Below are 22,364 nucleotides of genomic sequence, written 5' to 3' on the forward strand. Positions count from 1 at the left end.
AACCTGACTCCTGAGAAGCAGAGAAGTTTAGGGCATCTCCCCTGGGTGTCAGGAGGAGAGTTTAGGCTTGCCTGCGTAGCAGTAAGAGAGTATACTGTTTAGGTCTCCCTCTTTGCCAGCTGCCCCTTCATTTCAATTTAGGGCTTCTAGGCCTTTCCTGGGCATGGTTCCCAGAAAGTCCTTCTGCTGCTGCTACCCTGATCAGGTTTCTGGATCTGTTAATAATAGACAACAGTGGGGGAAGGGCCAGGATCATTATGGAAATAGGAGCAACTAAACCAGATGGGCAGTTCCTATGCACAGGGCCCTGTCTGTCTGCTCCTGTCCTGTGTCTGAGGAGCATTTTGCAGTGGACATGTCTTCTAAGCCATTCTTTGGAGCCACATTAACCTTGTGAAGGTCTCCAAGTGCCTTTCCCAAAAATCAGGACACATGATCTGGGGTGCTTATGAGAACACTGAAACAGAATGTTTGAGGTTCGAACTCTACCAGAAAACCCTGGGGTGGGGGGGTGATAATACCCCTCACAGAATACCCAGAAGGGAAGGAGGTTGGGCCGCAATTAGGTGAGGCAAACAGTGACTCAGAGAGGCAAACTGTATGTAATCCTGGAATACAGAAGGGGAGTGGGGAAGGTGAAGGGGAAGTATGGAAAAATAAGGACATGATGATGTTGGATAAATAGTAAGACGAGCATGTGAGACAGGACCACTATTAAGTAAAATATGAAATCAGCACAGTTTAAATCTTGATGCCTCCTAATCTTCCTGTTCTCCATGAATGGCCTTCCCTCTTCTGCCTCTACTCCCTGCATACTCCTTTTCCTTTACCAAAACCTGCTCTTAGTACAGTAAACTCAACTTAGGTATAAATTATGAAAGATCCATAAGGCTTCTGAAATTACCAGTTAATAAAATGTGAAAACATTTTATTGTAAAATATAACACAGATATAGAAAACTACATAAAGAAAATGTATAGCTTAATAAGTTATTATGAAGTGAAAACCCTTATTAGCACCCAGAACCAGAAATAGAGCTTGGTCAGCTATTTCAGAAGCCAGCTATGGGCCCCATCCCATCACAACTCCTCCCTCCTCCCAAAAGTAACCACTATCCTGACATTTATGGTAATCACTCAGGAGGATTTTATTTTAATGGGACTAACGATTTAGCTATAAATAATCACTAATGGTAGACTATTAGGCAGTTGAGGGATGTTTGGAGGAGCCACAAGAGGCAGCTGGATCTCAGCACACTCAAAAATCACACCACTTTGTACAGTTAGTTCCCTCTGTGCCTATGATTAAGACACACCTCACCGGAAGACGATCCCACAGAAGTCCAAGTACAGTGCTGTGCCCTATGCCCTCAGCTCCATACTGTCATCCACTGATCCAGAAAGAACCATACCCCACAGTCTTCCCAAGGCAGAGCAAAAGTAGGTCCCAGCTCACAGTACTTGGGCGAGTGTAAGGGACTGGCAGTCTCTGCTGCCGACATGTGAGTCTAGGACATTGCCTAAACTTCCCTGGGCCTTAGTTTCTCACAGTGAAGTATGGGGCCATGATAAAGCCCTTTACAATCCCCTATTCCTCACCTAACTTGGCCCCCTTTCCTCAATCTTGGTTCCTGTTTCCGCTGCCTATTTATACACGCTGTAAGAAGCACATTACCTTCCTTTCCCAGTTGGGTGTCTTTCCAGCCTTGTGCTCCTCTTTTTGCCCTTGATCCTCAGACACCATGATTCTGCTTCATTTCTACATGTACCATTATAAAAACACATATACGTCCTTGCATATTAGAGGTGCTGAACAAATGGTTGTAGAATGAATGAATATATGAAACAAATTGTTTCCTACATTCACGTATGCATTCCTTCAATATTTAGCAAGTACCTAATATATACGTAGATACCAACCTATCCCTCTACACAAATCATTCCTCTCCTCCTTTTCTCATCTTCCCCCTTTCCCATTCTATCTTTTTTCCTTTCCCTGAGCCATAGAGTTAGACTGAGTGCCCGGCAAGGCAGGATGCAGAGACACTTCTGCCAGTGGAAACAGACACCATGGAAAGGAGCCAGATGAAATAAGGGCAAAGACAGCTGTACAACACGCAGAGAGAAACCAACCAGAATGAAAAGCAGTGATTCATGGAGCACTGCAACTCAGATACTCCTTGGGTTTCACTCTGAGAGCTACTGCAGGACTGAGGTCAGTGAGGGCTGGCATCAAGATGAAGGACAGACAGGCTCCTCCTCCCTGGAGATGTGATGCCCGTCAATCCCTCCCCTTAATCCTCTTCTGCCCACCCCACCCCCACTACTCCCTCACACTGACCAGTGTCCTGGGCCTTTAAGAGTTGGATGGGCTGGACTGAGGAGAGAGCTCACACCTCTCCCCACCCTACTCTTTCCATCTGGCTGTAAGTCTGCCAGTGACAGCAGCAAACTGCAGCAGAAGAGGGGAGGAAACCAGTGAGTGCAAGAGAAGCAAACGAGAAAAGGAGCCCTCCTGGGTTTCCTCGGCCCACAGCAGAGAGCGTCGCAGATCTCAGACACAGGACTTCTCTCCTGCCCACGGTAAGGGCCTGGAGGCTCAGACCAGCCTCTGCTCCAAGCTCTGGCCTGTCTGAGTCCCTAACTCTGCCCTCCACATGCTTACCCACCCTGACTAAACCATACCCTGGACTCTTTTGCCTGAACAGACCTACAGGGCCCTCACCTCCTGGTTTTCTCTAGCTTAACCTCTTTGACTTACAGTTTTCCTGCTGGTTGTGTCAGTCACCTCTTTATACATATAGAGGACCTCTTAGCTACCTAGGCTGCCACTCAGAGGTGAGCCCCACCCTAGTAAGGGAAGAGAGAGAATTGGAGCAGCCATGCTTTAGCACAAATTCAATTACAGATTGTTGAGGATTACCAAATGAGGGCTGGCCAAGACCCATGGGGAGTACAGAAACCCCTGGTAATAGGGAGAGTTGTGAGACTTCCTTGGAAAGAGCCAGGGTTTGAGTTCTATGCCTGGTTCTTAGCCTGCTCAATGACCCAGGGCACTTTGTTGGTGTGCCAGAGTGCTGTGCTGGGAAGAGCACTTGTTTCCAGTCTCGACTCTGACGTTAACCAGCTCTGTGACTTTGGACCACAACTTCCTGATCTATGATCAGAGGGAGTGGAGGCTTCCCCAGATTTGCTTGTGTATCAGGAGTGCTTATTAAAGATAAATATTCCTGGACCCCATCCTTGGAAATTTGGATCTGGTAGATTTGAGGTGGAGCTAAGGAATCTCTATTTTAAGACACTCTCCAGGAGATACTGATATAGCCAGGAACTGCTGGATTGATGTGTTATAAAAGAGGAGTCTTCAAGCTCTAACATTCTGAGGGCTATGACCCATTCTGTCCTCTTTATATGAACCAGGTCTGTCATAATCCTGCTCCAAAGCAAGAGAGTAGACAGAATGATTCTCTTCCTTCCTACCCTCAGAGAGACCACAGACACCTTGAATTCCACTATTAGCCATTGGCGCCATTGGCAACTCTGCCGAAGTCCATCTCTAGGTGACATGAAGCCACGTGGCAGTTGAGGACCAAATCTTGCTCGGCAGCCCTTGGCCACTTCCCACCTTATTCTGTGTCTCTATTTTCTCATCTGTATTATAGAGGTAATTATCCATATCCTCGAGGATCTCCATATATGTGCCTAGGAGTAAACAGTTAAGACCCAATCTCTCTTATTCTCAGTCATTATCCTCTGCTCCTTGCCTTTTGCTCTCGCTCCCACTTCCAAATCCTTTTTCCCTCCTCTCCTAACTGCACCTACATCAGTTGTGACCATCCTTCCCATCCTACCTTCAGGCACCAGAGGAAACACCAAGACCTAGAACACCTGGGTTCTAAGTCTCATTCTCTGGGCAGTTTGTTTAGTCAATCTCCTAGGATACAGGGGAAAATGAGGCCGAGCAGAGGGATGTGCTACTCAGTATCCGAACCCAAGTGTCCCCCTTCCAGGGTCTCAAACTCCTCACAGCGGAAGAGAACCAGAGCTATTGAGAATTAGAAGAGAAACAAAAGAGGAAGGAGTAATGAAGAGAAGGTATAAGGAGAAGGATGAGAAGAGGAGAGCAAAGCGAGGCTGACTTAAGTGAGCAAACAGGGAGGCAGAGAGAGGATGAGAAAAGAATGAGCTGGGGAGAAAGGAAAAGGAAGGGGTCAAGCAGAGAGTGGGGAAAGGAAAGAAAGAAAAGAAGGGCTATTAAGTGGGATATGGTGGGAACAGAAAATGATGGGGAGGAGAGACAAAACACTGATGTCCCTCATTCAGTCTTATCTCTCCTTTAATCTGCTTCCTAGAGAAAGCCCTTTCTAAGGGCAGTGTCTCAGTGAGGCCTCTGAGGTGGTCAGATAGAGACCTCAGTTCTAGTCCCAGTTCTGCCACTTAATTCATTAGGCGACTGGCAGTTCAGCTAGTTCTCTGTTCCCTTCTCTATAAAATGCAGTCCAGCTCTGACATTCTGTGGCTCCCTGAGTTGAAATTGGCCCTCTAATGGACACATGTCACCTAGATACAGGTTTAAAATAGTGATTCAGGAATAGGAGCAGGATTGGAAGAGCATGCCGAGCTCTGGGATTGGAAGAGTTTGACAAGAAAGGTTAAAATAATTTTCTAAGGCTGGTTTGAGAGGAGGTAGGGGTGTCCCAGCAAAATAAGGGTGTCCCAGCACTTGGGCTCTGTTCTCAGGCTTCCCATGTTTCAGGACATCATGGTGAGGCTCCCAGACACAGGCATAAGGAAGGTAATTCTGTCTTCTTCCAGGGCCAAGGCCCACCCATCCCAGAAGTTCAGAGGAGAGATGAGGCAGGATGTTGGCAAGGGGGATTAGGCTTCAGCCCGGGTTACCTCAACCTCCCTTAGAGTCTGAGGACCTAAGACATTTAAGAGAGACCCGTTACTCTTCAGTCTTCATACAGATTTTGTAAACCTCAGATTCCAAACTGTGCATCGCCACCCAGCAAAGCAGAGATGCTTTTCTGTCTTCTTTTCTTCCTTCTTCAATCAGAGGTTTCTTCTGGTCTCACCCAAGCTCACACATTCGGCCTCAGCCAGCAAAACCTTTCCCTGTTGGAACTGTCTCAGGGTTCTTGCTCTCCTGAGAGCTGCCTTGAGATATTTCTTCTGCTTAGGCTCAAACTGATTCCCTGCACATTTCTACTCCTTTGGAAAGCCTTCTCTAAGTCCTGCAGTCAGGAAAGCTCTATTCTCAGTGACCTCCACATTATTCCTGAAGACTTAGTTACCCTGGGTGACTTTATAGTCTCTTCCTACTTAAGGGACATAGGGCACTAATATGCTGTGTGACCTCAGACAAGTCACATCACATTTCTGGACTTCTGCTTTTTCATTTGTAAAATGTAGGGAGTTGAACTGCATGATGTTTCAGTGGAGTACTAACAATGATTGGTTTAAGGATTCTTCCAGTTTTTTAGATGTTCACCACTGTCAAAATGTTAAACTTATTAATTAAAAACCACAACATTTTTATTCAAGTGTAGATCCTTTGCTTATACAAGAGCATAGAGCTTTATGTTTCATGGGCTTGGCCAGTTTCAGCATGATTTGGTTAAGAGTTGAGTATATTTCTTCTTGAGGCAGAGCTAGAATCAAAGTGGCCACAAATCAAATCTTCTAGTTCTTTTCAAGGCAAGTTTGTTGTTAGCTATTAGGACAACTTAACCAGTCCTAAATTAGACAGCACATATTTAAAGGTAGGAACTCTTTTTTAGTAGGTAGGGAAAACTTGAAAATGCAGTTCTGAGACTATGTAACTTATCTGGTCCATTAAAACTGTGAGAATTACTGTTATGAAAAAGAGTATAAAATATACTTTATCATGTGAAGGTAGAAGTGGCTTATTTAAGTAGGTGCAGCACCAAGCATTGTAGAAGAGACAAAAGAAATACTCTGGCTTAGCCCTTCTGGAGCTGGATGACCTACTTGGGAGCATGGAGAGGGCTCCTGGAGGAGGGAGCTGGGATGATTCCACTTGGAGAAGGGAAGGCTAGGATGCAGAGAGAGTCTAGTTTCTGAAAGGGGACAGCCAGCAAGTTGGTGATTCCTAATAATGGGGAACTGAGACGTGTGGTCAGCGTTACCTCGTGGATAGCAGGATATTGGGAAGGAAGGGGTATTTGGCAGAAAGCCCTGGTGTGGCCCTGTCGGAGACGGCTGTGGGAAACAGCATAGGCTCTGGAATCAGATATATTTGGGTTTAAATTCCAAGTCCCTATGTGACTGAGGCAAGTTTCTTAGCCTCTCTAAGCCTCAGAACCACCAAACTCAAATCAGAAGTAAAAAGAGCTACAAACTATGTAGATGAAGTAGCTGACATACAGTGTGCAATCAAGAAACACTACTTCCTTCTCTTCCTCCGCTGATCTATTATTCTAAGACCCCGAGATTAACCTAAAGCCTCTTGCTGCTCCTCGCTCCTTTAGGTGACTCTGGCATCAGCTGGTGAAGCAGTGGGTGATGGCGTCCCTGCTGCAAGGCCGTGAGTACCCCTGCAGGAGAAGAGGGCTTGGGGAGACAGCCCAGGGACAGGGAGGAGGCTGGACCCCTGTTCAAGAGCTCCTCCTGGGCCCTCCACCCTCCCCGCCAGCTACCAAGTCCCTGCTTCTCCTGGCTCAGGGCTGCCTGTTAATCAAGACCTGCTGCTGATGCAGAAAGGCACGCTGATGCGCAAGGTGAGGTCCAAAAGCTGGAAGAAGCTAAGATACTTCAGACTTCAGGACGATGGCATGACAGTCTGGCATGCCCGGCAGGCCGGAGGCAGGGCCAAGCCCAGCTGTGAGTGATGTGGATAGCTAGGGGTGGGCACATGGGTGGATAGAACCCTGAGGACCCAGCAGCCTGAGAGCAGGGGGAGGGACCAGTGTCCTATGACATGCCCTTGTGCTGTCCCTTTTGTGTCTGTGCCTGAGCCTGTAAAATGGAAATTATAACAGTACTTGCCTCTTAAGTGTGTTATGAGGATCAAATTGGTTATCGCATGCAAAGACCTTCGAAGAGTCCTGGCACATAATAAAGCTCAGTAAATCATAGATTATATATTATTATTATTATTATTATTATTATTATAAGAGCTTGATCTCAGGCATCAGAATGCTTGGATTAAAGCCCTGGCTCTTCCAATTTCTAGCTGACTGGCTTTGGACAAGTTACTTAACTTAAACTAATATCAGTTTCCTCATCTATAAAATGGGGATTAAACAGTACCTGTCCAGTATGTTACAGAGGCTTAAGAAGTTAATGTATAAATCACCTAGCATGAGGTCTGAAAGCAGGATGCATTTAATAAATGTTAGCCATTATAACGAATACTTCTAAATATCATAAATGTGTCATAATAATGTGCATCCTATTGGCCAAACACTTTATGATCCCTCTAAAAATTTGATCACAGGACACATCTAAGAGAATCTACTTTAGAGACATAACCAAAGCTCACGATCCACACCAGCTCCAGCTGAAGAAGTGGGGGGAAGGATTTCTCTGGCTCCCTCCCAGACATCTGGAAAGAGGAAGCCCTCAAACCTGGAATGGGAGAATTGAATTTGGGCACATCATGCTTTGGTGTAACTGCTTCTACCCCGCAAGTGTGTTTCCACTTGTCAGCCCCGCCAGTCCTCCTGTGATCACCATGTAAACTGGCCATGGAGGGGACCATCCCTTATTTAAGATGAGGGCACTGAGGGGTTATGTCATTTTGGCCCATGTCACGCTGCCAGGTGGTGGCTGGAAGCCAGGTCTTGCCACTCCCAGAACAGGCCCCTTGCCATGCTGCCTATGAAAACAGCAATGACTCGTGGCATCCTGAATTCCAAGGGTCTGCATCTCCCTGTACTAAGGCTTTGGGGGTTCCAGCCTGTGGAGGCTGGGGTCCCTCCTCCTGTGGCTTCAGAGGAAAGAAGGGAGTACTGGTCCTTGACCCTCAGCTGCTGCAATTTGGCGGACCCTCTTCCTCAGTGCCCGCACTTGCCTCTTCTCCGGCAGTCTCAATATCCGACGTGGACACAGTGCGTGAGGGCCACGAGTCTGAGTTGCTGCGAAACCTGGCAGAGGAGTTCCCCCTGGAGCAGGGCTTCACCATCGTCTTCCATGGCCGCCGCTCCAACTTGGACCTGGTGGCCAACAGTGTCGAGGAGGCCCAGATCTGGATGCAGGGGCTCCAGCTGTTGGTGGACTTTGTCACCAGCATGGACCAACAGGAGCGGCTGGACCAGTATCAGCAGGATGGAGTCAGAGTGGGCTCCACGGGTCACTGAAGGAGCCAGATGCTGCAGGGCTAGGGACAAGTTGGAGGGGGCACAGGGCTAGGGAAGCCCGAGAGTCCAGATGGGGTGGGCAGGGACAGCTCAGCCGACGTGAGGCTGAGATACTGAGGGAGGAATGGAGGCTTGCGATGGCACAGGCATAGCCAGGCAGAGTTTGGGCAGGAATCAGGGCCCCCAGGATTGGAGGAAGGGACAGTGAAAGGCAAAGGATCAAACTAGGTGCTGATCCTGAGAGCTGAACAGAAGATCCCAGTGACATTAACTACCATAGGGATGGGAAGCAACTCCTCAGAGGGCTTAGTGGGGTCAACGCACTTCAAGTTTCCTAGATTGTATTCACCTTCTATGCCAGTTCATTCATTCATTCACCATCTATTAAGCAGAATGTATGAGGCACTATGCCAGGCTTTAGGAATACAAAGATTAATGAGACTGTTTTAGTCAGTAGAGAAAATAGAATTTTACTGTTTTAGTCAGTAGAGAAAATAGAATTGTGTAAATAATTTAAGTACCTTAGCAGTGTTATGGTACTCTAGATGATATGTGGGTGTCCAAAGGAAAGAGAAATATTTATTTCTAGCTGGGATGGTTCTGAGAAAGCTTCAGGGAGGAAGTAGCATTTGAGCTGAGCCTTGAAAATGAGTAGAATTTGAACATGAAGAGAAGAGGAGGGAAAGGCACTCCTGCCTGAGGGAACAGCATGAGTAAAGGCCCAGAGGTGGGAAACTGAAGAGCAGGAGAGAGAGTGGGACATCAGCGAGCAGGGGAGTTGCTGAGTCTGGCTGAGGTACGGGGAGGTCAGTGATGTGTTGAGAAGACGAGGTTGGGGCCAGATCATGGGGGTGAAGGAGATCTTAACTTCTATGTTAAGGAATTTGGGCTTCTTTCTGCAGGCAACAGGGAGGTCCCCGCAGGCACCTGAGCCATGCAGGGACAAGGTAGATCGGTGCTCTGGGGAGATTATTCCAGAAACTAATGTGGAAAATGAATTGGCATTGGGGAGAGACTGGCAACAAAGACAGGGGCGCAGATGTCAATGGATGAACGTGCACACACAAACACACACTCAGTGCTTTTGCCTTGACTCAGACCTGGATGGCTGAGTGATTGGTTCCAGCACGGAGACAAAAACCAGGATGGTCGGATGACTTTCGGAGAAGTCCAGCGGTTACTGCACCTGATGAATGTGGAAATGGACCAAGACCATGCCTTCCAGCTTTTCCAGGTGAGTCTTCTGGGGAAGGAATAGCAGAAGCCAGCCAAGGCCACATTCTCACTTGGCCGGAAGTCCTCTGACACTCTCCAGGAACACTCATCTGTTGAATCTCTCCTATGCACCCTAGCACTATGCCAGGCTCAATGGGAAGTGTGGGCAGGACATGGTTCTTAACCTTCAGTCTTGTTGGAAAGATGACTCGTAAACTTATGAAAGGTAAATAACAACATGTTATTACATCAGACCTCAGGGACCTCTCTCCTCTGTGGATACAGAGGGCCAACTGTAAATTAAATAGTCACATGGAGCTTATGGTTACCATAATGGACAGCACAGTATTCAGTCCAAAGCGCTAATTTCTCTGCCCTTGGCCAGAATTTCACAAGTGCCTAGTACAGTGGAAAACTCCAACTGATATGTGAGTAAATAGGAGGAGGGATCTTCTGATCTTTTAGGGACATGTTGGGGTATTTAACTCTTTCTAGTTGAAAATTATCTCCAGTAGCAAATGGTATGGCTGAAATTTTGCTTTTTACCTACTGAAGTGCCTTCTTCTATGAACATTGAATGTCAGGAATTCTGTGGAAGCATGTTTGGCTTCACCAGTAATATTGCCCTTACAGGGCAAGTCAAAGCCAAAAGCTCTGCTGTTAATAGGGTTTGTCCACTCTCCTCTAAACCCTCTTTTGCAGAGAGCAGATGCATCCCAGTCTGGGACTCTGGAGGGAGAAGAATTTGTAGAGTTTTATAAGTCATTGACTCAGCGTCCTGAGGTGCAGGAACTGTTTGAAAAGTTTTCATCTGATGGGCAGAAGCTGACCCTGCTGGAATTTGTGGATTTTCTCCAAGAGGAGCAGAAAGAAGGAGAACGGGCTTCTGACCTTGCTTTAGAACTCATCGACTGCTATGAGCCTTCAGATAGCGGTAAGAGGACAAGGGTGGAGAGGCACCAGACGTGGGGGCCGGATGGGGGACTGTGATTAGAAAGGTGCAGAGACAAGAAGCCTTCTGCTTAACTAAGGGAAGGCTGAGTCCACCCCTATCCAGGCCCCCTGCCCAATCAGCTTCATCTCATTCAATCACTCTTTCGGAAGGAGAGAGCCATTTCCTGCCCACATAAGGCAGGAGTCTCCCCTGTAGTGCTGGATTTCTCAGGAGGAAGAACATTCCATAAGTCCCCTTTCCTCCACCATGCTCATGTTTCTCATCCTTCACTTTCAGGAAGTTCTTCCTGCTATCAACATTTGTCCTCAGTGGAAACGGAAAATCCTTGGTCCTCTTGTTTATTGTTTTTAATTTAATTAATTAATTAATTAATTTATTGGCTGCCTTGGGTCTTCGTTGCTGTGCTCGGGCTTTCTCTAGTTGTGGCGAGTAGGGGCTACTCTTCGTTGTGGTGCGCAGGCTTCTCATAGTGGTGGCTTCTCTTGCTGTGGAGCACAGGCTCTAGGCGTGCGGGCTTCAGTAGTTGTAGCACGCGGGCTCAGTAGTTGTGGCTCGTTGGCTCTAGAGCACAGGCTCAGTAGTTGTGGCGCACAGGCTTAGTTGCTCCGCGGCATGTGGGATCTTCCTGGACCAGGGCTCGAACCCATGTCCCCTGCATTGGCAGGCGGATTCTTAACCACTGCACCATCAGGGTAGCCCGGTCCTCTTGCTTTTGGCCTCTTCTCTAGTGCATGTGATTCCTTTTCCTCCAGCTCCCTTCATGGTTCCTGTTGGCTGTCTCTTTAAATGCTGGCTCTCTATCCTTTCCTGGGCTTTCTCCAAATTCTCCAAGTGGTTCTTGAGTCCTAAGCTCCTGAGCAGGGAAACTAGTCAGTCCCTGGCTGAGGGGGATGATGAGGTGGCCAGTCATTTAACTCTTTACAAGCACAGCTAAAATATGCCCTGTCTGCACTCAAACCTTTCTCTTTGCCCCTTTACTAGACACCTTCCTGCCCTCCATTCCCTGCAGAAAGTGAAGAATTTACATTACTAATATTAAGTGACTTACAAGGCATTTTACATCTCTTACTTCTTTTAGTCCTCACTACATCCTTGTAAATCAAAACCAATAATCTTTATTGGGCCTTTGCTAAGTATCCCATAATGTGCTAATATCTCTACATGTTTTTCTCTTCAAATCCTTCCAACAACCTGAGGAAGTGGGATCTATTATTGTCAGTTGTACGGAAGAGGAAAACTGAGGTTAAGAAAAATTAAATGACTTGCTCAGAGTCAACAGCTAATGAAAGGAAGAACTGGGATTCAAACCCAGGTCATCTGACTCTTACCTGGTGCCTCTCTTGAGAACGAGGATTAGAGATGAGAGGAATGTGAGCTGGACAGGTGACCCAGGTTTCCTAGGTCTCAACTCCCACTCCCTTTCATTCATTCATTCACTCACTACTTCAGCAAATGCTCACTGAGTACCTATAATGTGCCAGGACCTATGGTAGGCACCAGAGATACAGTAGTAGGTCAGACAAGGACAGTGCCCTCATGGAACGCAGAGTCAAACAGAAAGCGTTGGAATCGCTGATTCCAGATTCATGTGGGTGCTCAGAGAAGGAAGGGGCTGTAAAGCAATCATTTCAGGAAACTAAATAGAAGAGGAAGTTGGTGGGTTAAGAAATAGGATCCTCTATTTCCGGTTCAGGATCCGGTATACATCATTACATTTATTCTACCTCCCACCGCTTTTGGTTTTCCTTCCCCTTGCATTTGACTCTCAGATACTACACTCTGGCTGCAGAGTGTGGTACCAGTCAGGAGACAGGGGCTCAAGTCCCCACTCTGCTTCTTAGTAACTGAGTAACCCTGGGCAAGGGTCACTTAACCTATTGGAGACTCAGTTTTCTCATTTGTAAAATAATTGGTGATCAAATGAAATAATGTACATGAAGACTACCTAGTAACTATGGACTTACCCTAGCGATTTGAGTTATTACAGTCAAGAATGAAACTTTGTGCCCAACTTCTTGCCGTTTTCCACCATCCTCGGGCCTTGTCAAACCTGGAGTGAGGAAGCTGGGCATGAGAGTCAAGCTGTTCTGTCTCCGCTGCAACAACGTTACCCTCAGTGAGACTGTACAATCCAGTGGTATAGAGTGTGGCTCTGACATCTGGTTGCCTGGGTTCAAATCCCAGCTCCTTCACTTATTAGTTATTAGTTATGTGACCCTGGGATAAGTTACCTAACGTCTCAGGGCAGATCATGTTACATCCACCTGATCGTGTTGGTGAGAGCATTAAGAGAGATGCTGCATGTAACGTCCTTGGCACAGAGCGAGTGCTCAAGAACTGTTAGCCATCACTGTTGTTATTATATGAAGCCCGTGCTGAGGAGGTGAGGGCTCTGGGAGGAGCAACAGGGCCCTGCCCTCAGAGTGTAGTCCAAGGGGATGTTGGGCAAACACTCCCCAAAGCACCATATGGGAACTGACGATAGGAAGAAACCCTCAGGCCATAGTTGGCAGCAGCTACACAGCACAGGTAATAAAACACAGGTACCTTGGTCTTGTCACTAACAAGTCTTTGACTTTGATCCTCTCTGAGCCTCAGTTTCCCCATCTATGAAATTAGCGCTTTGGACTGAATACTGTGCTGTCCATTATGGTAACCATAAGCTCCATGTGACTATTTAATTTACAGTTGGCCCTCTGTATCCACAGATTCCACATTCGTGGATACGGAGGGTCGACTGTACCATGCCATTTTATGTAAGGCACTTGAGCATCCACGGATTTTGGTATCTGCTGTGGGGAAGGGGGAGGTCTTGGAGCCAATCCCCTGTGAATACTGAGGGATGACTGTAACTAAAATCAAAATTTTAACTCACTTCCTCAGTTGCACAGCTACATTTCAAATGCTCGGTAGCTTTATGTATTTAGAGGCTATCATATCGGGCCGTGCAGAATAGAACGTTTCCGTCATTGCAGAAAGTTCTATTGGACAGCACTGGACTAGAATGATCTTAACGATTCCCCTTGTAGATTTAATGTTCTCTGAGGGTGGGGATGATTGAAATGACAGACACTGGATGGGGCAAGTTTGGGATCTGGAGGCTGGGAGTGGACACCATTGGAAAGGCCAGGCCCTGGAGAGGGCTGGGGTGGAGAACCGCCTGTAGGTGTGCTGGGTGCTGTCACCAGAACTTCTCACTCTAGCTACTCCACACCCTAGGCAAACTGCGGCACGTGCTGAGCATGGATGGCTTCCTCAGCTACCTCTACTCGAAGGACGGAGACATCTTCAATCCGACCTGCCTCCCCATCTACCAGGATATGACTCAGCCCCTGAACCAGTACTACATCAGCAGCTCCCACAACACCTACCTAGTGGGAGACCAGCTTTGTGGCCAGAGCAGCGTGGAGGGATACATACGGTGCAGTGGGGCCGAGGGGTGGAAGGGTCCAGCTCATGAGAAGGGAACATCTGTGGGAAGTTGGGGGGTGCTGTCAGGGGATAACAAGGATTGTAAAGTTGTTGCGGGGGGCTTTGGGGCTGAGGATCCCTGGATACCTGAGAGATGTGGAGGAGCTACTGAAGACTGGCGGGAGAGTGGTATGGAAACCCTGTGGGTAAATGGAGCTTCTCTCTCTCTCATAGGCTATGAAACTCTCTTGGAACTCAGAGGTCCTGACAGATTTATTGTGAACAAATAAATAAACTAAATGTTAAATGGGAGGCAGTAGAGAAGAGGAGTTAAAAACATAGGTTCTGGAGTCAGACGATTTGAGATCAAATACTAACTCCCTCACTTGGGACTATGGGGCTAAATATTTAACCTCTCTATGCCTCAGTTTCCCTATCTGAGAAACAGAGATGATTACAATGCCTATTCTGTCTGGGTTGTTGTGAGGATGAAATGAGGTAATCCATGTGTCAATAGCTAATAAATGGTATCTGCTTTTATTGCAGTTAATCGTGGATTAGAGCAAATAGTCAAGATATCCTTGTAGTGCCAGCAACTGAACTAGTAGCTTCAAGGGATACATGATGAGTGGAACTTCCCCAGGAAGTCTAGTAGAGAAAATAAACTTTAAATTTACTGAGAGTTTGAATAACTCGGGTGTTGTATAATGATTTACAAGCAGAACACCCCAAGGCAGAATGTGATCGCTTGCTAAGGGAGGATTGTGAGTTGGGCGGGGTGGGGGTGGGTGGAGATCAGTGTGAGCTGCAGCTGTGTCCCAGTAGACAGAGAAGGGTCCGTGGAGATGTAGCTTGGTGGAGTCTTGATGGGTAAGTGCTGGTAAGCACTGTTCTCTCCAGGGTGGGGAGAGAGGGTCCCTAGGTGGAAGATCAGACCTTGACCCCTCCTGTCCCTGGGGGGTGGGGTTCTTGCAGAGCCCTGAAGCGGGGATGCCGCTGCGTGGAGGTGGATATATGGGATGGACCTAGCGGGGAACCTATTGTTTACCACGGACACACGTTGACCTCTCGCATCCCGTTCAAAGACGTTGTGGCCGCCATTGGACAGTATGCCTTCCAGGTAGGAGCCTCAGGATGGAAATACTGATGAGGCAAGAGGATCTGAAGGAAGAGGCTCTGGGTCTGGGGAGGGTGGAGGGTTGCAGGGGAGGTTACGTCAAATGGCATATGTGTAAAAGAGATTTTAACTGTGAAGCATCTGGCAAATATTAAGGGATTATTATGAATAAGTGTTAGATGTGTTACTAGTAGTCATAGAGCTAATTGCTAGAGATGAGTAATTATTACCTCTAACAACTTCGTCACCCATCTGGGAGAGGGTGGATGAGGAAACAGAGAAAGTGGTGGGTAGAGCTGGGAGACAATAGCAATCTGGAGATGAAAGCCTGAGAGTGTAACATGAACACATAACTGGGGGAATGGCCTGGCTTTCCCACTCTGAGCCTGAAAACGCAAAGCTCCCAGAGGGACCTGGGTCAGACCTGGCACAGATCTGAGATTTGGGGTCCCAAGAGTGACTTTTAGACATGGGGTGCCCAGACCCAGGAAGATCTCCTTGAGGCCTGGCATGGGGTCGGAGGACCTTGGCAATCAGGGTACTCAGTTGAGTTAGTAATTAGGGGGGCCTGGAGAAGCAAGGAGGTTATAGGCCTCAGAACTCTGGGTCCAGCATGCCCTCCCCTCCCCATCAGACATCAGACTATCCAGTCATCTTGTCCCTGGAGAACCACTGCAGCTGGGAACAGCAGGAGATCATAGCATGCCATCTGACAGAGATCCTGGGGAATCAGCTACTGAGCACCACCTTGGATGGGCATCTTCCCACTCAGCTGCCCTCCCCTGAGGTAGGACCATGCTCCCCCAGCCCAGGCTCTGCCGTGGCTTCCCTATCGCCCCACCTTGGCTCCTTCTTCCATGCCCATCTTGTTCCCTTCTTCTCACCCTCAGATGGACCATCTTACTCTTTAATATCCTTGGACACAACTTCAATTTTTTACAAATCTGATTCAGGGAGTTCCCTGGTGGCCTAGTGGTTAGGATTCCGGGCTTTCACTGTCGTGGCCCAGGTTCAGTCCCTGGATGGGGAACTGAGATCCTGCAAGCCGCACGGCGCAGCCAAAAAAAAAAAAAAATCTAATTTAACATAGAATTCTAGATAAAGTTCTCTAAATTTAAAATCATTTATTTACTTTATATTTCTTTTTTCAATGGAAAATCTTAATTTTTTTCTTGATAGTTCATAATTATAGCCTGTACAAATATAGAGAAAGGGAAAGCCCCCCCACCATAATCTCAGCCTCTCCCATAACAGCTGCCAAAAGATTTTCTAAATGCTTATATAGACATATATGTGTATATATGGTCACATTTTTAAAAACGTGAATGGGATCATCCTTTCTACTCCTTTTATATCTCACATATAATATCAATATATATCATGAATGTCTTTTCATATATATGTATTTTCTTTTTTAACAGCTCTATAGTATTGTATTTTATGTTATTGACCATAATTTATTCAACCAGTAGGTGGTAAACATAACCAGTAAATGGTAAACATTTAGGTTGTTTATAATTTTTCACTTGTACATAGAGCTCTGCCCATTTATTTTTTCTTTGAGTTGGATTCCTAGAAGCAAAACTGCTGTGTTGAAAAGTTCGCATGTTGACATTTTTGGTTATTATTGTCAAGTTGCCCTCTGGAAAAAAGATACCAAATTGCACTCCAACCAACAGTATAAGGCAGTGACTACAAATAATTCCAGTAGTGAGATAATTCATAATGGCAAACATGAACAACAAAAAAAGTCAACTTTTTAAAAGAGGAAGGTCTATGTTTTCTTCTTTTCAATTAATTGATAATTTTATTTACCCCCTTTTATAGGGTAAATATATACGGTTTATAATTTTTATTGATATATAACAAATTTTTAAATGTTAAAGATAATGTTTTGGAAAATATTTTTTTGCAGTCTATTTTTCCTTTTTTTTTTTGGTCGCGCCGCGCAGCTTGCAGGATCTTAGTTCCCAGACCAGGGAATGAACCCGGGTCATGGCAGTGAAAGTGCAGAGTCCTAACCACTGGACCACCAGGGAACTGCCCTTGCAGTCTACTTTTTCTTTTTGTCATTATAGCACCTTCAGAGATTTTTAAGCTTTATGTAGTCAAATCAGCCAATTATTTGTATGTCTTGTGAGTTTTCATCTCATGTTTTTAAAGGCTTTCCCACCTTAAGTTTATTCAGAAAGATTCTGTATTTTCTTCTAATACTCTTATGTTCTTTATATTTACATGTAAATCTTTAATCTGTGAGGAATCTTCATGTGTCAAATGTGAGGTAGGGGTCTGCATGTATTTTTTTCCTTATGGATAGAGATGTTACAGGTTCGCTTAATAGGAAATCCCTGTTGTATGTATCAAGCAGCCTTCCTGTGGGAACTTCTGACCACTCACTCACTTCCTGTGCCTTTGAGAGCAGTGGGACCTGCATGATCCCCAGGAGGGTTCCAGACGAGATAGGTAGACAGGCCCCCTCATTTTTGTCCCCTAGGAGCTTCGGAGGAAGATCCTTGTGAAGGGAAAGAAGTTAAAAACGCTTGAGGAGGATCTTGAGGAAGAGGAGGAGGAGCCAGAGTCTGAACTGGAGGAGGCTGAGCTGCAGCTGGAGGCCCAGATGGAGTCTGAGCCCCAGGAGTTGAGCCCTCGCAGTAAGGACAAGAAGAAGGTAGGCCAGGAGAGTGGTCTTTCTGCTCTGGCATTTGATCAGGTGGTACCACTAGCTGAGAGCCCACATGTGAAGAGACTGGAGCCAGGCAGGGTGGAGGGCCGAGGAGCAAAATGCTCCTTGCCTCCAATGAAAGAGGCATAAGAATGCGTACATAGCATCACTATATAGATTGCCATATATAGATACATTGCAGTGGCTTTCCAACTTCTTTGGGCTGTGAAATCTTTTTTTTTAATGAAATCTTATATGGAAGCTCAGTATACAAAATAGATAAATGCAGAGCCCTCCTGGTTGAAGCACACCTTTGGCTCTCTCCTGGGTCTCCCAGGTGACTTCTGAGACATCTTTGTACTACTTCCCAGTCTCCTTGAAGGCTAGTTCGAAAACCACTGATGGGTGCGTGCATGCATGCGTGCGTGTGTGTATTATATCGGGTAAGTAGGGCTTACTAGAGTGACTGCTGTGACCTCAACTAAAGTGGGCTTAGTTAGAGAAAGCTTCTTGGAAAAGGTGAGTCTGAAGAGGGATCACAAATAGCCAAAGAGGAGGAGCAGGAAGAGGTGGGGAAGGGGTACCATTGGTGGGACCACTGAGATCCTGCTCTGAAGTCCGCATTTCTCTATTTTGTGCATTTGCTTGGCTCAGCTGACTTCTAGCTTATCCTGTTCTCTCTGGAGCTGTGTTGTCTAACCTGCTGCCATGCCCAGGGATGGAAATGGGAATTCAGGAGAAAAATCTATAGATATTACTCTGGGACTCTCACATCCTTCCAGGTGTGATTTCCATGACCATTTGCATACCTTGACGTTATCTGTCTGGCCTCATGTGCATTTTGATAAAAAATTATTTGTTTTAAAAGATGAGAGGTAGGGAGTATGACATCTGTTTAATAATAATAATAATAATAAATTAAAAACCTGTTACTTACAAAGTAACCTACAAAGTAACCCTTCAAGCCCAGAGGCTGAAACTGATCCCATCAGTATACATAGACTGCCTTTATTGCCATTGCCATCCTCAGGTTGTGATGTGCCCACTGTTGTGTCCGCCTATGTGTTGTCAGATTATGCCCCAGGCTCCTATTTCCAAGCCTGGGTTCCTTCTCTTTCCCAAGCAGGTGAGGCAGGAGGGAGAATACAATGGGGAGGCAGTGGGCAGAGCCTTAGGTTGGGTGGGGAAGTTCAGATCTTGGCCATTGGCTTCTTCCCTCTCAGATTCCTAATGGTTCAATTCCATCTTCCTCTCTACTTTCTCCTTTTCCAGAAATCCAAGCCCATCTTATGTCCATCCCTCTCTGCCCTGGTTGTCTACTTGAAGGCTGTCACATTCTACAGCTTCACTCATTCGAGGGAGCACTACCGCTTCTATGAAACATCATCTTTCTCTGAAGCCAAGGCCAAGAGCCTCATCAAGGAGGCTGGTCAGGACCCAAAGGGAGGGACAGGGAAGGAACTGGGATGGGTTAGAGTCAGGTCTGATGGGCAGGCAGATGAGTCCCAAGAGGATGAGGGAGCGAAGGAGGAATGGTGGGGCCAAGGAACTCCTCAGACCAGGTACGGGGATGGGAGTATTAACAGTGGGCTCAAGGCTCTAGGGGTAAGACAGGTGTGGGAGATGGTCTGCATGGAAGAGAAAGAGGCACAGCCTTAGGAGATGCTGCAGAGAAGAATGAAGTGGGTGGGCAGGGTCCTCGAGACCAGGGAAGTGGGAAGATCCACCCCACCCACTACCATCTCCCTACCCACACCTTCTTTACAGGCAATGAGTTTGTGCTGCACAATACCTGGCAGTTAAGCCGTGTATATCCCAGTGGCCTGAGGACAGATTCATCCAACTACAACCCCCAGGAGTTCTGGAATGCAGGCTGCCAGATGGGTGAGGGGGCAGTAGGGACAGGGAAGAGGGAGTGGAAGAGCTACGGGTGGGAAGTAAGTCCCTGGGTGGCAACGGGGCCAGGGAGTGCTCCGAGAGGAGGGCTAGGCTGAGAAAGATGCTTTCCATGGTGTTCCCTGCAGCCCTTTTACACTCAATATGTCTGTCTAGCTCCATGAAAGAGGGGCTGGATGGCCCCCACGGTGAATTTTCCTTTTCTCCCGGGGCCCTCAGTGGCTCTGAATATGCAGACTGCGGGGCTTGAGATGGACCTGTGTGATGGGCTCTTCCGCCAGAACGCTGGCTCCGGCTACGTGCTGAAGCCAGACTTCCTGCGCGACGCCCAGAGTTCCTTCCACCCTGAGAGGCCCATCAGTCCGTTCAAAGCCCGGACCCTCCTAATCCAGGTATAATGGAAAGAGAAACCATTGAGAAGAAACTGGGATCGCTGGGATAGAAGCCAGGGAGGGTGGAGGGTGGAAGGGGTGAGTGGTGGGTGGCTAGGCCTGACAGGAGTGTAATGGGGGAAAAGTTCCTCGTGAGGCAGCATGGACTTTGGAGCCAGTTGCCTAGGTTCAAACCCATTTACTAGTTGTGTAACGTTAGGCAAACTCCTTAACCTTAGTCTCCTCACCTGCAAAATTGGGGTAATAATACTGCCTACCTCTCAGGGCTGTTGTGATTAGTTAATTTGAAGTGCTTACAACAGTGCCTAGGGCATAGTAAGTGCTATAGAAGGGCTGCTGTCATAAAATACCTGTTTTCAAACCTTGCTAAATTTCTACTTGGATGCATTTTAAATAGCAGGTGAGGTACTAGAATATATTACCCATGAGAATTAGCTTTGCAAACCCCAAAGCTATAGTGCAAGGTCCTGTGTCTCCCCCATAAGGGTGTGAGAGCTGGAGGGGGGCTGGGTTGAGCAGGAACTAGTGAGGTTCCAGAGCTCTGGTTGCAGGTAATCAGTGGGCAGCAACTCCCCAAAGTGGACAAGACCAAAGAGGAGTCCATTGTGGATCCACTGGTAAGAGTGGAGATCTTTGGCGTCCGCCCAGACACAAGCCGGCAAGAGACCAGCTACGTGGAGAACAATGGTGAGACTGGGCAGTGCTGGGGGAAAGCGGGAGGAGCATGGCTGTCGTTTTCTGACCATCCAGCCCTCCATTAAGCACAGCCCGTCACCCCTCCCGCCACCTTCATGGGAGGCAGTGTGGAACCGGACAAAGAATAAGGACTTGGACGTCTTGGGTCTGAAGCCAGGCCCCTCACTTACAAGCTCCAGTGACCTAAGCAAACTGCTTCCCTCTCAATCTCCTCACTTGTAAAATGCTATGAAAATTAAGCGAGAGAACAGAGGGAAAGCAACCCAACACGGTCAACAATGTCTGTTCCTTCATTTCCTCCCTCACTTACCCTCCCCCGCTCAGGTTTTAATCCATACTGGGGGCAGACACTGTGCTTCCGGGTCCTGGTACCTGAACTGGCCCTGCTGCGTTTTGTGGTAAAAGACTATGACTGGAAATCCCGAAACGATTTCATTGGTCAGTACACCCTGCCTTGGAACTGCATGCAACAAGGTGAGCCAGTCCTCCCACCCCTGGCCCGCACCCCAGCTCTGGCTGCCCTTCTAATACTGTCCCCCGCCCCCCTTTCCAGGTTACCGCCACATACACTTGCTCTCCAAGGATGGCATCAGCCTCCATCCAGCCTCCATCTTTGTGCACATCTGCACCCGGGAAGGGCTAGAGGGGGTTGAATCTTAAGGTGGGCACTTCACGGGAAGAGTGGGTGCATCGGCTTTAGATGGTAAGAAAAGCCTGGAAGGATGCTCCAGAAAGCAAACAGAGGTGGTGAAAACCAAGCTTTTGACTGTGCATTCCTAGGCACAAAATTACTTCATCCTTCCTGACAAGCAAATCTAGGACCTGATTTTTCACCTTCTTTCTTTTCCCTTTCTTCGTTTTCACCAGCCTTTGGAATCATTCCTGTCCTTACCCTCTGCATACTCTACACTGGAATTCCTTCCTTCCTTCCTCTTGCTATAGGTTCAATACCATACCCAGATCTAGGACTACACTTTCGCACCAACTCTGGCTCAAAGGCAGATTGCAACTAGAAATCCAGAGAAGGGCTTGAGGCAGACAAACCCTAAGAGGCACTATCTCCTCCACCTCTAACTTCCTCAAAGTCCAGAGCCAAGGGAAGGACAAATCAAGCCCCAAGTCTCCCCAGGCAAAGGCTGGGGAAGGAGATCTGACCCCAAGACTGTATTACGACTCTCAAGAGACACTACACAGCCCTCAGGGTCTCCACTGGACTGTTGCTCCCTAGCCCCTCCGGTATAAATAGAGCTTCTCTCTCAATTTGGCTTGAGTACAGTCTCTCATTGTTGGGCAAGAAGGGGAGATATGAGGGTTGGCGGACATTTGGGCAGACAGGTAGGATAGGGAAAAGGTGGAAAAATAGGGTTTCCAGGGCCTCCCACTGCACTTACTACAAGTATGGCTTCTAAGGGACAGGGCAAAAGGAGGAGACAAAGAGTTATGTGATCCCAGCCCTCCTAAAGAGTTTGCCTGGAATAGTCCTGGTTTATGTCTGGTGTCTCAGCATAATTATTAATAGTACCCTCTTCAATTTTCCCAGTGTGTCCCAGTTTAGATGATTAATTATACAGTCACTGTGAGGCACTGACAGAATCCTGGGTTAGAGATTTACCTTCCCAGTTGTCTGTCTTTCACCCTATCCTTGTGCTTTAACTCTAGTGCAGCAGCTGAGCCAGTCAGGATGCTGCCGAATTAAA

The 22,364-nt window shown here is 47.2% G+C and overlaps 1 protein-coding gene across 10 annotated transcripts; it reads left to right on the forward strand.

Moving 5' to 3' along the window:
• Nucleotides 1–966: 966 nt before the first annotated feature.
• Nucleotides 967–21,937, forward strand: PLCD4 (phospholipase C delta 4). 10 transcript variants are annotated; one of them, XM_036856947.1, is made up of 16 exons: nucleotides 967–2,582; nucleotides 6,494–6,549; nucleotides 6,687–6,845; nucleotides 8,052–8,280; nucleotides 9,428–9,557; nucleotides 10,241–10,472; nucleotides 13,713–13,914; nucleotides 14,880–15,024; nucleotides 15,656–15,808; nucleotides 17,516–17,689; nucleotides 18,956–19,112; nucleotides 19,451–19,567; nucleotides 19,799–19,971; nucleotides 20,523–20,658; nucleotides 20,992–21,141; nucleotides 21,221–21,937. In XM_036856947.1, exons 2-16 carry the CDS (start codon nucleotides 6,528–6,530, stop codon nucleotides 21,325–21,327), a joined length of 2,286 nt encoding a protein of 761 aa, XP_036712842.1. In that variant the 5' UTR covers nucleotides 967–2,582; nucleotides 6,494–6,527; the 3' UTR covers nucleotides 21,328–21,937. The 10 variants fall into 10 exon arrangements, 8 of the variants coding, with proteins under 8 accessions (XP_036712842.1, XP_036712837.1, XP_036712839.1 ...); XM_036856944.1 differs by lacking the exons at nucleotides 967–2,582; nucleotides 6,494–6,549 and adding an exon at nucleotides 7,462–7,654 and having other exon boundaries at nucleotides 6,720–6,845; nucleotides 21,221–21,328; nucleotides 21,610–21,696; XM_036856942.1 differs by having other exon boundaries at nucleotides 968–2,582; nucleotides 20,992–21,937.
• Nucleotides 21,938–22,364: the final 427 nt, after the last annotated feature.

The sequence above is a fragment of the Balaenoptera musculus genome, chromosome 7, assembly GCF_009873245.2.
Source record: "Balaenoptera musculus isolate JJ_BM4_2016_0621 chromosome 7, mBalMus1.pri.v3, whole genome shotgun sequence".
NCBI classification, from domain to species: Eukaryota; Metazoa; Chordata; class Mammalia; order Artiodactyla; family Balaenopteridae; genus Balaenoptera; species Balaenoptera musculus.

What these genes read in the sequence shown, in the direction of transcription:
- PLCD4 (XM_036856940.1), top strand. Translation starts at nt 6,810, where the DNA reads ATGCCCGGCAGGCCGGAGGCAGGGCCAAGCCCAGCT. An exon ending in TAACTGCTTCTACCCCGCAA is followed by an intron (nt 7,655 to 8,051) that starts GTGTGTTTCCAC and finishes CTTCTCCGGCAG; the next exon opens with TCTCAATATCCGACGTGGAC. An exon ending in TTGGACAGTATGCCTTCCAG is followed by an intron (nt 15,025 to 15,655) that starts GTAGGAGCCTCA and finishes CCTCCCCATCAG; the next exon opens with ACATCAGACTATCCAGTCAT.